Source organism: Pelodiscus sinensis, chromosome 2 (assembly GCF_049634645.1).
Source record: "Pelodiscus sinensis isolate JC-2024 chromosome 2, ASM4963464v1, whole genome shotgun sequence".
NCBI classification, from domain to species: Eukaryota; Metazoa; Chordata; order Testudines; family Trionychidae; genus Pelodiscus; species Pelodiscus sinensis.
The window spans coordinates 78,775,851-78,789,659 of NC_134712.1; the positions used below are offsets into that span (position 1 = coordinate 78,775,851).

The 13,809-nt window shown below is 39.5% G+C and overlaps 1 protein-coding gene across 4 annotated transcripts in view; it reads right to left on the reverse strand.

The window, feature by feature from the left end:
- MIB1 (MIB E3 ubiquitin protein ligase 1) overlaps positions 1–13,809 on the reverse strand; it is a 103,788-nt gene that overhangs the window by 24,392 nt on the left and 65,587 nt on the right. For all 4 annotated transcript variants that reach the window (XM_006139056.4, XM_006139055.4, XM_006139057.4 and 1 more), the window contains exons 13-15: positions 12,768–12,900; positions 10,367–10,453; positions 1,219–1,380 (exon numbers count right to left, since the gene is read on the reverse strand). In XM_006139056.4, coding sequence (XP_006139118.1) covers positions 1,219–1,380; positions 10,367–10,453; positions 12,768–12,900 — 382 coding nt within the window. The remainder of the gene's footprint in view (positions 1–1,218; positions 1,381–10,366; positions 10,454–12,767; positions 12,901–13,809) is intronic.

The window sequence follows — 13,809 nt, forward strand, 5'->3', positions numbered from 1 at the left end:
TTAAAAATTAATCACCAAAGCACTTAATATTCAAAAAGGACTAGACTAGAACAAAATTCTAAAAATGAGGTAATATATCAATTAAGAGGATTTATTCCTTTAAAAAGATGTATGTATCTAAGAAATAAACTGCAATTTTATCACAATAAGATAGCTGTCTTATTTATCTCTCTCTGCTTCTTCCTAGTATTGATGATCATCCTTAGTTTTTTGGGCGTTAGCAATTGAACTTTGTTCTTTGTTTTTCATATTTGGTGAGACACCAGCCTCATCAGAAGAAACTTCTGAAATGAATTTGTCTGCACATAAATATAGTTTACTAGCTAACATGATTAAACTATAGCTAAATACAATTAACCTGCATAAATTCTCAAAGTTTTGGAGCTAACACACAAAACATAACACCTCAAAGCCACAAAGCCATGAAAGATGTTAAATCAAAGCACATTTTAGTCTTAATCTCTGTACTGTATTAGGTTTATTTGTTTCTATTACAAAAAATTTCTTCCCAATTCCATACAAGTTGACTACCAAAGAAGAGTATGTTAATATTTTTGTGTGCATACCCCCATTTCTTTAAAACAGATGAGTTAATGTGTAAGCATAAAAATGTGCATGATTTCAATATGGCTAAATACAGTAAAACCTGTGTTATCTGGCACGCCTGGGGATTAGGGCATGCCGGTAACTTAAAAATTCTCGTTATCTGAGGGGGGAGGAAAGGAGCCATGCAGGGGCCAGGATGTGGCCTGCTGGGGGTAAGGAGCGGGCACAAGCCCCAGAGGGGGAGGGGATGTGGCCTGGTGGGAAGGAAGCCGAGGGGTGAGAGGCAGAGATGGAAGGGGAGGAGGAGAGAGCCGCGGGGGGGCTAGGCTGGGCTGCCAGAAGCTGTGGGGGGAGCGGAGATGCATGCTGCTTGCTTCCAGCTGCCGTTCGCCTCTCCCCCAGGTACATGCTCGTCTGAGGAGTGGCCCGGCACTTAAATGGCCAGTTTCCTTTTTTTGTTTTTTTGTTGTTTTGCTTTTCCCAGCGTCAGAAATTTGCCAGTTTCTACAGTTTTTAAGTTCTGGATAGCACAGGTTTTACTGTATGTAGTTTGGTGAAGAATGTCTCTAAATCTGTGCTGACAGGTGTAGTTCAACGGTACAGAAACTTCAGACTAGACTACAGAAAGAGGTGTACAGGAAAGAAAGTAATAAATAAATGAATTGTATTTACTGTGTTCTTTGATGGCTCCCAAGCAGTATCTACCTTGCCCACATCTTGCATGTCTTGGAGCTGGCGAAGCTGTGACAAAGTATGATGTCTTAGGGCTTCATGTAGGGGAGTATCTCCATCTTTATCCTGAATATCCAGTTTAGCACCTGCACGGACTAAGAGCTGAAAGAGAAATAATTTTATTTAGATAAAGTGGAGTTTTCCTTGTCTTAAGAAAAAAACATCATTGAAAAAAATCAGTTATTTTTAGCTACCCAAAAAGTCTGAAACTGAAGTTCTGGTTATTTACAGTCACTGGCTATGTCTAGACTGTAGAGCTTTTCCGGGTTACCAGAGGTATCCTGGAAAAGCTATGCCACATCCAAGGAACGTGTCCACTTTTTCGGTAAAATTTCTGAAAAAGTGGACATATTCTTTTACCATCCCTGTAATCCTTGTTCTATGAGGAAGAAGGGATGTGCCTAAAGTGGAGGTTTTTCCTGAAATTTGGTGCCATGTAGACAGGCCAAATTTCGGAAAAGCCTCTTTCGAAAGAAAAGCAGAAAGAGATACGCAAATTTGCGTATCTTTTTCCGACTTTTCTTTGCAGTGCCATTGATCAAGACATGTTGTCCTTATGTGGATTCCACTTCAGGTGCAAACACACTCCATGCACCTGAGAATGGAAGACTTTTCATTAGCAATGTCTGATGGCCTGTGCTGGTGTCCTCTATCTCTGACCTGAGAGAACAAGAGGCAGCAAGGACCAACTATGTCTTCATTTTCTTCTCTACCACAAATCACGTTACAAAGTAATCCAAAGCAGAGGAAAAGGAGGGTGAGTTATGGCATACATGTAGGGATCACACATCTCAAACTTCAGTTATCATAAACTAAGTAACCAGAATTTCCCCTCTTAGTGATGGGCCCCAACATATACTCTGCTTGAAGTGACTCACAAGCTATATTTATTGGAGAGAAAGATACCGCAGACTTCAGGACCACTACACCAAAGGATGTGTCTGCTAGCAAAGCTTGTATCAGGGCACAATATCAAGTAAAGGTACACAGAGAGACCCATAATGCTACTCTACAAATTTCAAGAAGGGGGACTCCATAGAGAATCTACTAAGGTGTCACTGTCCATGCATAGGAAAAGCTGGATGCAACCTGAAATCCATTTAGAATGTCTTTGTGAGGAGACTGCTTACCATTTAGTCTATTCAATAAAAGAGATGAAAAGCTTTAGAGATTTCCTTAAGGGTTTGTCCTCTATGCAAGGAGTATCTAAAGAATAAGACCTCCAGTCTTCTCTAGTGGCATAAAGTTTGGGCAGTAATCAGGGCCCCTGGGGCTCTTTGTATATTTCCAAAAAGGAATGTGGAACAAAGCGTGCAGCCCAGGACTAGCGGGAAGCCCCGCTGACTCCGGGCTGTAAGCAGGTGCCTGCTTTGAAATGTACAAGAGTCTCCAGTGGAGGGAGGCTCTTGTGCATTTCACATCCACAGCACCCTCATGGAGCCTGGGGTCAATCCTGGTTCCATTGAAATGCCGCGCAAAGCCAGGATTGGCTGGAGAGTTCCCTCGGCTTTTCAAAAGGGCTCCGTGTGGCATTTCAGCGGAACCTGAGATCAGCTGGGGACTCCCAGCTTCCACGTTTCAAAGGGGCAGCGCAGCACAGCTGAGCCAGGAATCAGCTGTGTGGCAGCTGCCCCTTTGAAATGCCAGCTTGGGGTTTCAAAGTGGCAGTACAACACAGCTGATCCCCAGCTCAGCTGTGTGGTGCTGCTGTTTTGAAGTACCCCTTCTTCCCCCCACCACCTTTGATGTCTCTATCTGACAGAGGCAGCATGGGGGGGAATTGGATAGTCGCCTAGTCCTTATCATCCTTAGTTGTGACCTTATTTAAGTGGAATCAGGAGAGAGTCTTTTGAATCAACAGAAAGTGCAGCCTGAAAGAAGCCTTGTTGTTAGAGAAAACTGTAGGATGGGTCGGTCATAAGGGTCTCCACGATCACCTACTCTTCTAGTGGACTACTGTCACAAAGTCCACCTTCATAGACAGATGAAGAGGATTGAAATGAAAGATTCATAAAATATTAGAACTCGAAAAGACCTCAACCAGTTATTAACTCCAGTCCCGGGCACTCACGGCAGAACCAAGCACCATCTAGATCATCCGTGACAGCAGTTTGTCTAAGCTGCTCTTAATCTCCAATGATGGAGATTCCACAAGCTCCTTAGGCAATTTATTCCAGTGTTTAACCATCCTAATGTCTAACCTAAATCTTCTTTGCTGCAATTTATGGCCACTGCTTTTGTCCTATCAGAGGTTAAGGAGAATAATTTTCCTTTCCTCCTTGTAACACCCTTTTAGGTACTTGAAAACTGTTGTGTCCTCTCTCAGTCTTCTCTTTTCCAGTCTTCTCTGTTCAATCTTCCCTCACAGGTCATGTTTTCTAGACCTTTAATCATTTTTGATGCCCTTCTCTGGGCCCTCTCCAATTTGTCCATATCCTTCCTGAAAAGTGACACCCAAACCTGAACACAATACTCCAGTTGAGACCTATCCAGAATAAAACAGAGTGGATACTCTAAGTACTGACAATATGAAATCAAGATCCCAAGTTAACATAAGTTTTAGTACCAAAGGAGAGATTTTTGGCAAGGCCTTGCAAAAAGTTCAGTCATACAGGGGAGAATACTCAACAATGTTTTACATCTTTGGTGGAAGTTTAACACCTGCCAAGTGTACTAACAGCAAGCTGAGAGACAGATGCAATCATTTTTAAAGAGGAGATAGTACGCAATGATAGGAATCTAAACCCTTTGGAAATATCAGATGATGCATATAGCAGATGAAAATTTACTCCATTTTGGAGCGTACCAGTTTCTTGCAGAGACTTTCTGCTATTCTTGATGATGGATTGTACCACCTACGAACATAAGTTCCTGAAACTTGCTGTCCATTCAAATACTGGGCTGTTAGATTGAACAATGCTGGGATTGGAATTGAAAGATCTTTCTTTTATCCTGACTCAGCAGGTTCAGAAACTGCTGGATTTATATGCACTGTGTCTTTCATGTTACCCAGAGTCACTGCCTTCCATAGCAGACAGGTATTGATTCCCTTGGCTATTTGGATCACAACAATCTCCACTGTAGATTTCCCCACTCCATATTGATTCCCTACTGAATGGTAGCTGTCTGTGTTGCAAGCTTCCACAGGGCAATTGTCACTTTCTTCTTCACTGTCAAGAGTGGGTGTACTGTTGCACTTCTGGGTGGGGGGAAAAGCAATTCACTAACTATTACGTTACATATGCATCCATTACAAATGCATAGTTCTGCAGCCACTGCGGATCATCTCATAGCTGCATCACTATGCAGTCCCACCAGTCTGTGCTTGTCTCACAGTACCAGAACCAGCATTCCACTATGTCCAGAGGATCAAATGCTGGTGGCGTGTGCTAGTCACTCAACAGAAGTGCTTCGCAGAAGAATATGTTTATGGCCTTCTGAGACTCTTCTTCATTCTGGCAGACCCTGGATACACTCTTGACATATTCCAGCATTAAGCACACCAAGGTTGACATCATCATCGTAATGCTTTGATGCTCAATGGGATCCATGATGGGTTTCATGTTTATGCTGCTATGGCCTGTATGAGCATAACCAGGGGGGAAAAAGGACACAAAAAGACCGTTTGCCGTTGCTTTCAAGCAGGGATTGGGGGAGATGACTGCATTATGAGACACTGATGACATATACCCAGAACCATCCACTGCACAGTTTTGACCTTAGCATGCACTAGGAGCATAATTCAGAATGCAAAGGGACACTGGAACCATGGTATAGCTACTCCCAGTGCATCACTGTCAAAGTCAATGGTAGCCACCCTACAGGTAATGCGCTACTTTGAACAATGTCAAATTCTTGTGTGCATGGGGGGAAATGCACCTTAAGTGACTGCTAAAAAAATACAACCTTATCTTGCAGCGTAGGCATGGCATAACTCACTAAAAGTTATTTACAGAAAAAGAAATTGGAGAAGGAATGCTAGTAAAGCTGAAGACCCTGAAGAGGATATGTTTCATACCCTGGGCAGTACCAAGGAACTGGAGAAGTGACTGGACTGTGTCACCCATTGAGATCTCAATTTAGAGGATAGTGAAGTAGAGGGCAAAGGCATAAAAAAACATCCAGGCTCAGGTTGTAGCTACAGATGTGATTCACAGCTGGTGTACATATGCTCATGCTAGCTTGATGAGAACTGATGTGAGCTAATGTGAGCTAGGGATGTTAAATTTAGATTAATTGGCTAATTGAATAGTCGATGCAATTTGTATCAACTATTTGATTAGCCAATAAAGGCGCCTCCATCTTTGCCACATTTAAAAAAACAAAGCGCTACAGGGAGCACAGGGCTATCAGGGGACTCAAGCAGTCTTCTGCTGGCTCTGTGCTCCCTGCAGCATTTCAAAGTGGCGCGCCACATGGAACCCCGGGTCAGCGGGAGAGTCCCCAGCAGACCCCGGCCTCCACACAGTGCTGCCGCTTTGAAGCATTCCCTCTGCTCCCCACTGCCCCCCGCTGCCTCTTTCTGATAGAGGCAGCGGGTGGGGGGGGGGGAGGCAGGGGAGGAAGCAACTAGTAGACTAGTGTGTCAATCATCCAATAAGCATTTGCTTATCAGATAGTCAACTAGTTGTTCACATCCCTAATGTAAGCATATGTATATCAACTGGGAATCACATCTCTCGTGTGTACTGCAGAAGCAGCTACATGCACATGGAGCACATGTGTAGAGCCCTATGCAGATACAAAATCTGTATCGTATCTGCATCCATCTCTGCAAAAATGAGCTGTGGATATCCGCATCCACATTTGCAGATGCAGATACCAGTGGATGTAAAGCAGATATCTGCGGAGTTCATGTACCTTGATTGGAATATGCATAAGCAGAATCACTAACTGAAATAGAGTATTCAAATTTCATTCTGTATTTTCCAGACTTTGTATTTCAATTCTAATTAGGATTTTTGTTATACTCTAATGCTTTCCATTTTGTTTCAGGAGGAACTTGATTTCAAGCTAAAACTTTGACGGGGAGCTTGGATAAAAACTATGCCAGAGGAACTACACCAGGCTTTTTAAAACTTGAGAGATATCCTACAAGTAAACAGTCATACTTCAGTATCAGTAGGTTAGAAATGAAGGGAGGATACCAAGGAAATCTCTAAGGGTGTGTCTAGACTACAGGGTTTTTTTTAAAAAAAAGTAGCCCTTTTTTAAAAAAAACTTCACCTGCGTCTAGACTGCAGCCACGTTCTTTCGAAAGTAAATCGAAAGAACATGGCAGTTTTTTTGATCACGGTAAACCTCATTTTATGAGGAATAACGCCTTTTTTCAAAAGTACTCTTTTGAAAAAAGGCGCTATTGAATGCAAACTGTATTTTTTCGAAAGAGCATCAAGACTCTCTTTCGAAAAAGTAGCTTGCTTTTTTGAAAAATCTGCTTGTAGTCTAGATGCTCTTTCCCGAAACAGGCTTGTAGTCTAGATGTAGCCTTAGTGGTTTTCATAATATTGTTCATAATTTTTACATTTTCACGATACCTGTCTTTACGTCTGTAAAAACGGCCCAAAAAAATCAACAAAACAATTAAGCACCTATGTACATCTAACTTTATTCAACAAAATAGCTAAACAACTGCTTCAAGTTAAGGGTAGGCTTAAACCCCATTGAAAGCAGCAAGATTTAAGAATCTTCTTAAAGTTAAGCAGGTGCTTAAGTGTTCTTGTGAATAGAAATGGACTGCTGAATCAGCACCTCCATGATGAGAGAGTATAATTATATCCCTCACTGGGGCTTGAAAAGCTCACTTGTAATGAGTAAGTAGAAAGTTTTATTTGCGAGTGTATGGCCTAAAGCCGTAAATCTCCACAGAATCTAAGGTTCAATTAAATTTTTTCTTCATAATAGTTTTCTAGTGAAGTCATTCATATGGCTTTAACATGTATGCTTATAAACACACATTTCCAAGTAAATCCAAATAAAGTCGAACTCTAAGAAAAGAAATTATAAAAATAATGAAGTTATCCAATATCATTAGTAACTTATACTAGCACTTTACATTGTAAAACAACCAATTGCTGAAGAACTGAAGAATTAACCTATCTCCAGATAATAATTGAATAAAGAATTCATAAGAAATTAAACTGCTAGTCACTATACTTGTGAAGGTAATGGTCAAACATGAGCCAATGCAGCACTACTTTCCCTAATGCACAGAAAGATCACAACAATGTAAAAAACAAGATCATCAATTTCACTGCTGCTATTAAAAAACCTGTTGGTAGCCGTTAAAATGTCAAAACATTAACTTCAAACTTCTGGGGGTTAGCAAAGCCATGAATTGCAGCAGAGACAAAAAGACCCAAAAAGCAAACATTTGAGAAGGAGCAAGAGAAACTCCAGTTCTATGATTCTATGAAACAAAACTCCCCTCCAGCAGACAGGATACTCTTTGAGATGGGTAAGATAAAAGACAATTTTCATACACACAATAGCCAGAAAGGTTTAGAGAAAATGAGACACCAGACTTCTAAAGCCCTCTTTCCCTTCTAGAGAGAGATCTGGAACTTAAATTTCTTCAGGCACCTACTAGCCAGAAGGAAGTATGCAAGACTGCCCCTTCCTACTCCCGAAGCAGGATAGCAGCTAGGTAAAAAGCCCTATCATCCTCCCCTTTACTTAGCAAATGGTGTAAGATAGCCTTCTTAATGAGTTCTCTCTGTATCTTATAAGTGGGCCCCATCCTCCTTTCCTTGTATTGCTTTCTGGTAGTCAGTGACTGGTATGTTTTTCTCAAGCTATTCTTCTCACATGGTTGGGATGGGAGGGGGGAGGAGAAGGTGGAAACTTGCAGAAGTTTCTTTTTAGTTACTGTTGGAATCTGCTCTCCTTCCTTGCAGAATGAGCAGAAGTAAGCTCTCTATGCCCTACATCGATCTCAGGGCAACCACAGAAACCCAAAGTCTCTGCTCAACAGCCTGAGCCACTCTTTCCTACAACAGCATGGCTCTTAAAAGAACTATACTATCCTTAACTGCTACTTCATGCATGAGGCTACACTTCTGGAAAGAACCCAGTAGGAATTAATAATGTCAATTCATGGGAGCCAATATATTCTTTGTATGGCTGCGTAAGTTATTTTAGGATTTTTAGTTAATCCAGCTTTGAGGTGTGGATGGTCTGCATGGGTTCCATTTCAAAATTCTTGGACATAAGCACTCCAATCTGATCCACCACACACTACTACTTCAACATGTCTACTCTCCTGATCATATTAGATTAGCAGCATTGTGCCCACAAGGTAGCATGCCAGCTCTAAAAGGGTGTAGAAGCTCACCAAATATAAATTTAAAATGCAAGTGGCATTGATTCTATGAAAAATATTCTTCTGGCGGTAAGAAGTTCCAGATATAGGGCCATATCATATGCTACACTGCAATGGTATCACATCTGTCAACACTTGTGGGCAAGATAAAACGTTTTCTAATAATGATAAATACAAGTACAAGACAGACAATATCTACCATTAGTCACAAGGTATTTTAAGTTTAAAAAAAGCTAGTTAGCTAAGGTTAGATCATAGGAATAATGGCAAAGCTTGTGTGTATCAAGAGTTCTTTACATTGTCTGTGTCTATCTTATTGATGTACTATGATTTTTATGGTCTAAAAATGGTAACCTGTGTAAGTCTGACATCTGGATATCTCAATCTGCAATTTGGTTCAGTATATCACCTAATGATCTGACCAACTAAAATTTCCACTGCAGTTTAAAAAACAAAAATGTATTCTTCCTACCCATCCTAAAGTAGTATTTCATTTCTATCTGGAAGTAACAGCTTTTCAGTAAAGTGTGAGAGTGCTATATAAAATTAAAATAATTACCCTATATGCTAAATATCGATTTCATTGCAACAAGCAGTTTGGGGCACACACAATTTTAAAAGTAATCTAAATATGATCTGAGTGTGAACAGATGCAGTATTTTCCTATTAATCAAAACAAATATTTGGGACTAGCTCCAGTGCCTCTGTTACTGCTCATGGCTTTGCCCAGGTGCAGGATGAAAACTGCCCTTATTAAAAAGTACTAAACAGCTACGAAAATGACAAGAATCAGTGGCAATACGTGTATTTTTCATCCTAGGAAAGGCTTAACTCTCTAGCCTAGGAGGTATTGGGAAAGCGTTTAAAATCCTGGTTATTGCTACCAATATTCCCTCTAATATTTTCCATTCATGTACAGAATCATTTTTATCTCTGGTTATCACCCAGGCAACATTTGACTCTCACTAGCGTGGCCATCCAAGCACTCATCTTACAGGGAACACTGATTGTTACCCTGTTTTGGGAGTCATGAATATTCCTGTATTGACTAGGCCTGATTTTCAAACTAGGCCTCACCATGTGCTTATAATTGTGTTTGCACTGGATTGTCAGAAAAAAGCATTAACAAATGGCAAGCACAAAATAGTAGATATTTACTACGCATACAAAGTGTGCCTCAAAATGATGTAATCAAGCTTTATTTATTTTACTATTTATTAAAAGACAAACTTTTATTATGTGTGTTAATCTGATAGTACAATTATTCAATCTATTGGTTCTGTGAAGCCTAAACAAGCAGTGACAATAAGTGTTCCAAGTCTTCTTTTGTTTTCATTGTATCTAGCAAAGAATGCTACTTGTGAAAGTAACAGATTGGAAAACTGATAACTGCTGTAGTTCCTCTTTCTTAACTCTCATCTCTCTCTCAACCTACCTTTCCCTTCCCCCTTCTTGCCACACTCGATTTTCCACATAGTAGAGGTTACTGCTTAAAACGTCAGACACATAACCTTAACACGTTACATAAGCTAGAGTTAAACATACTTAGTTGCTTTTATTTTTAAATGGCTTTACAAAAATAATTTGTAACTTACACTCTAGTAGTGCCAAGAGCCCATGGTATGGACTGGAACCTCCCCGCCCCCTACTATGGAAGGTATTTTATGAAACACATAACTAAAGCTCATGAATTCTACTTTCTCTTAATGATTAAAGTCACACTGCACAGAATAAAGCTAACCCATGCGGCTTACTACAATAGCTTACCCTAACTATTTGTGTGTGCTGTCGTTCAACGGCAAGGTGCAGTGCAGTTTGCTGATTTACATTCTGGATATCCAAGTTAGCATTGCCCTGAAAAAGATGTTAAGAATGTCAGATTTCAACATTCTATCCGGAAGTAAGGTAGCTAGTTAGAGCATACAATAAGATTCTGAATGTGCTAACTCTTCGATTTGGGAACATGGTAGAAAAAAATTAACAAGGTCAATTTTTTTTTTTTTAGAGTACCCAGCTTTCACTTAGGTACTAATACAAAGTAACTAGCTTTCAGAGGTGTTCAGCACCTACCAGCAATTTTAGGTACCTAAACGGGAAATTACTTTTGAAAATTTGGTCTCAAATTTTAGGTACAAAACTTCTGAAAAAGTTTCCCTGCATGTTTAATTTATGGAAATAAGTTAAGGAATGTAAAACCAATCTTCATTCTCTAAACTTGAATACCAAGAACTTCACATGTTGAATAGTAATAGAGAGGTAGCCGTGTTAGTCTGATCTTGCTAAAACATAAGGAAAAACTATGTAGCACTTTAAAGACTAACAAGATGGCTTAATAGGTGATGAGCTTTCATGGCCCAGACCCACTTCCTCAGATCATATTCTGGAAGAGAGTTGGCATGACCATATATACCAAAGGAAAACAATGAAAAAAAGTGAACACATTATTAAACTGACAAATCAGATTTAGTACAGAAGGTTAGGTAAGGGAGAGGGAGGGAGGGAATAGCTATTTATGAGTCAATGAATGGCTAATCAGGGGTGATAAGTGGGGAAGCTATCTTTGTTGCGATTACGGTAATAAGCATCTTTGTTAAGACCCATTCATAAAGTGTCAAATTTAAACATGAAAGAAAGTTCTGAAGTTTCCCTCTGTTGTTGGTAAGAATCTTCCTCGGGTTAGGTGGCTGTCTATGGGAGACTATGGGTCTGTCCCCCAGAGCCTCTTGGAGTATAAGTCCTGTTCCAGTATAGGTTGTAGGTTATTGATAATGCATTGGAGGGGTTTAAGTTGGGGGCTATAGGTGATGACAAGTTGTGTTCTAATATTGGCTTTCTTGGGACTATCTTGAAGTAGATGGTTTCTGGGTATTCATCTGGCTAACCTCAGGAAGATTCTTAAACACCACCAGAGGACATACCACATTAATACCAACCCTGGAACTTTCCCTGTAACAAACCCCATTGCCAACTTTGTCCACATATTTACTCTGATGACACCATCACTGGACCTAACCATGTCAGTTATATGATCAAGAACACATATTCCTGTTCATCCAGAAATATAATTTATGCCATCATGTGCCAACAGTGTCCTTCTGCTATATATATTGGACATACTTCTCAGACACTTCGCCAAAGAATTAATGCCCACAAATCAGACATCTTCACAAGGAAAAACCAGTTGCTTTTCATTTCAACCTACCTGGACATAGTCTTAACGACCTTTCTACATGCATCTTACTTCAAAGAGACTTTAACACCAGATTACAGAGGGAAACTTCAGAACTTTCTTTCATGTTTAAATTTTACGAATTTAACTTTACGAATGGGCCTTAACAAAGATGCTAATTACCTTAACCATTACAAAGATAGCTTCCCCACTTATCACCCCGATTAGCCATTCATTGACTCATAAATAGCTATTCCCTCTCTCTCTCTCCCTCACTTCACCTTCTGTACTAAATCTGATTTGTCAATTTAATAATGTGTTCACTTCTTTCATTGTATTCCTTTGGTATATATGGTCATGCCAACTCTCTTCCAGAATATGATCTGAGGAAGCAGATCTGGGCCATGAAAACTCATCACCTATTAAATCATCTTGTTAGTCTTTAAAGTGCTACGTAGTTTTTTCTTTTGTTTTAGCAAGAACGTCATAATTATAGGTAGAATGAAAGGGAGAAGGCTGAAGGCTGATGATATAGTTTTTAAACTATAACTGAAAAAACACAATTAGTGAATCCTTAAGCTATAAATAAATGAATTATCCTCAACCGCCTTATTTAAAAGGCTCAACATTCTTAACCCTTCAATTGTGCATTCAGGAGGCTGCTGAACTGCCTGTGGGATTGTCCAATTGGACTGTGAAAGAGGAAAGAGAAAACATTGCTAATCACTTAAATAAATGTTAATGATTTTTAAAATTACTACACAATTTCCAAGTTTTGTACTCTAAATTATTACATTTGTTCATAAAAGTAATACAGCAATTTTGTCTCTGCATCTATTACAACTAAGCCAATACAATAACGATCCAAAGGGCAAGCTTGGCACATAGTACTGGGAATGCAGCCCAGTACTATCCCAGTTGCCTTCTCAGGCATCTGCTTCAATAAGGTTAATCAAAGACATGTGACACATTTCAGTCCTCCTGAGAAGAAAGCTCTACCTGATGCACCAAGAGTTCAGCCACTTCCACATGATTATTGAGTGCTGCCAAATGTAAAGCAGTATAGCCGTCATCCTTCTTCTCATCCACAATCCATGGCCTTGGTAGCTTGGACAGCAACACACGCATTGCACTGAAATAAATATAAAAGGTTGTTACAGAAACATGGGCAGACATCTGTTGGATGACAACACTGTTCACATATCAGAACTATAAACAAGTTGCTAAGTTAAACTGGCAAATTTTAGAAGTATGTAAAAAAAAATCACATTAAAGAGCTTTAAACATAAAAATTCTAAATTAAGATGCTTGACTTAAAAGATAAACCAATTCTGTAAAACATCTGAACAGTTATGGAACCAAGTTTATTGCCCTACTGAAAGATTAAAGAGCAACTGCAATTATATTAAGCTAAAATACACACATGTTCAATTTTTGGAATGGTTATTTATGTATTTCTATTTGAAATTACCAAGAGTCTTCTTTCACTTAATTACACTGTGCTATGCCACTTTAAAATCTCGGATTTTAATACCTGACTAGGCTCATTATGACTCAGAAGAGGAAGATGGTGGCTCCTCACTGAGAAGGATTCTAATTTTTGAGATAAACTGGGAAATGACGCATGCAAATACACAACTGAAATTGTAGGTCGAATATTAATGCAATATATGTATTTTCATAATAATCAGACCAGTGGTCAATCTACTCCAATATCCTATCTCATAGAAGCCAGTACTAAATAGTGAGAAGGTGGTAAAGAAGCTTGTAACAGTTTACTGAGCTTTTAATAATATTTTCAAGTTCATGAGAATATAGCAGTTGACTTCTAAAATAGTTTCTATTTGACACAACTTGTGTCTAGCCTCCAGGCAGTCCCTATTCACAGATATCACAGCACATTGAACTCAGAGCTCATACTAGAAGCTGAAAATGTTTACTGTGATTATTCTAACTAATAAAAGCGTAACAGCTATATTAATTATAGTAATGTTATTCCCATAACAAGTGTTTTTAGAGCCAATGTATCTAGAAGGGATGA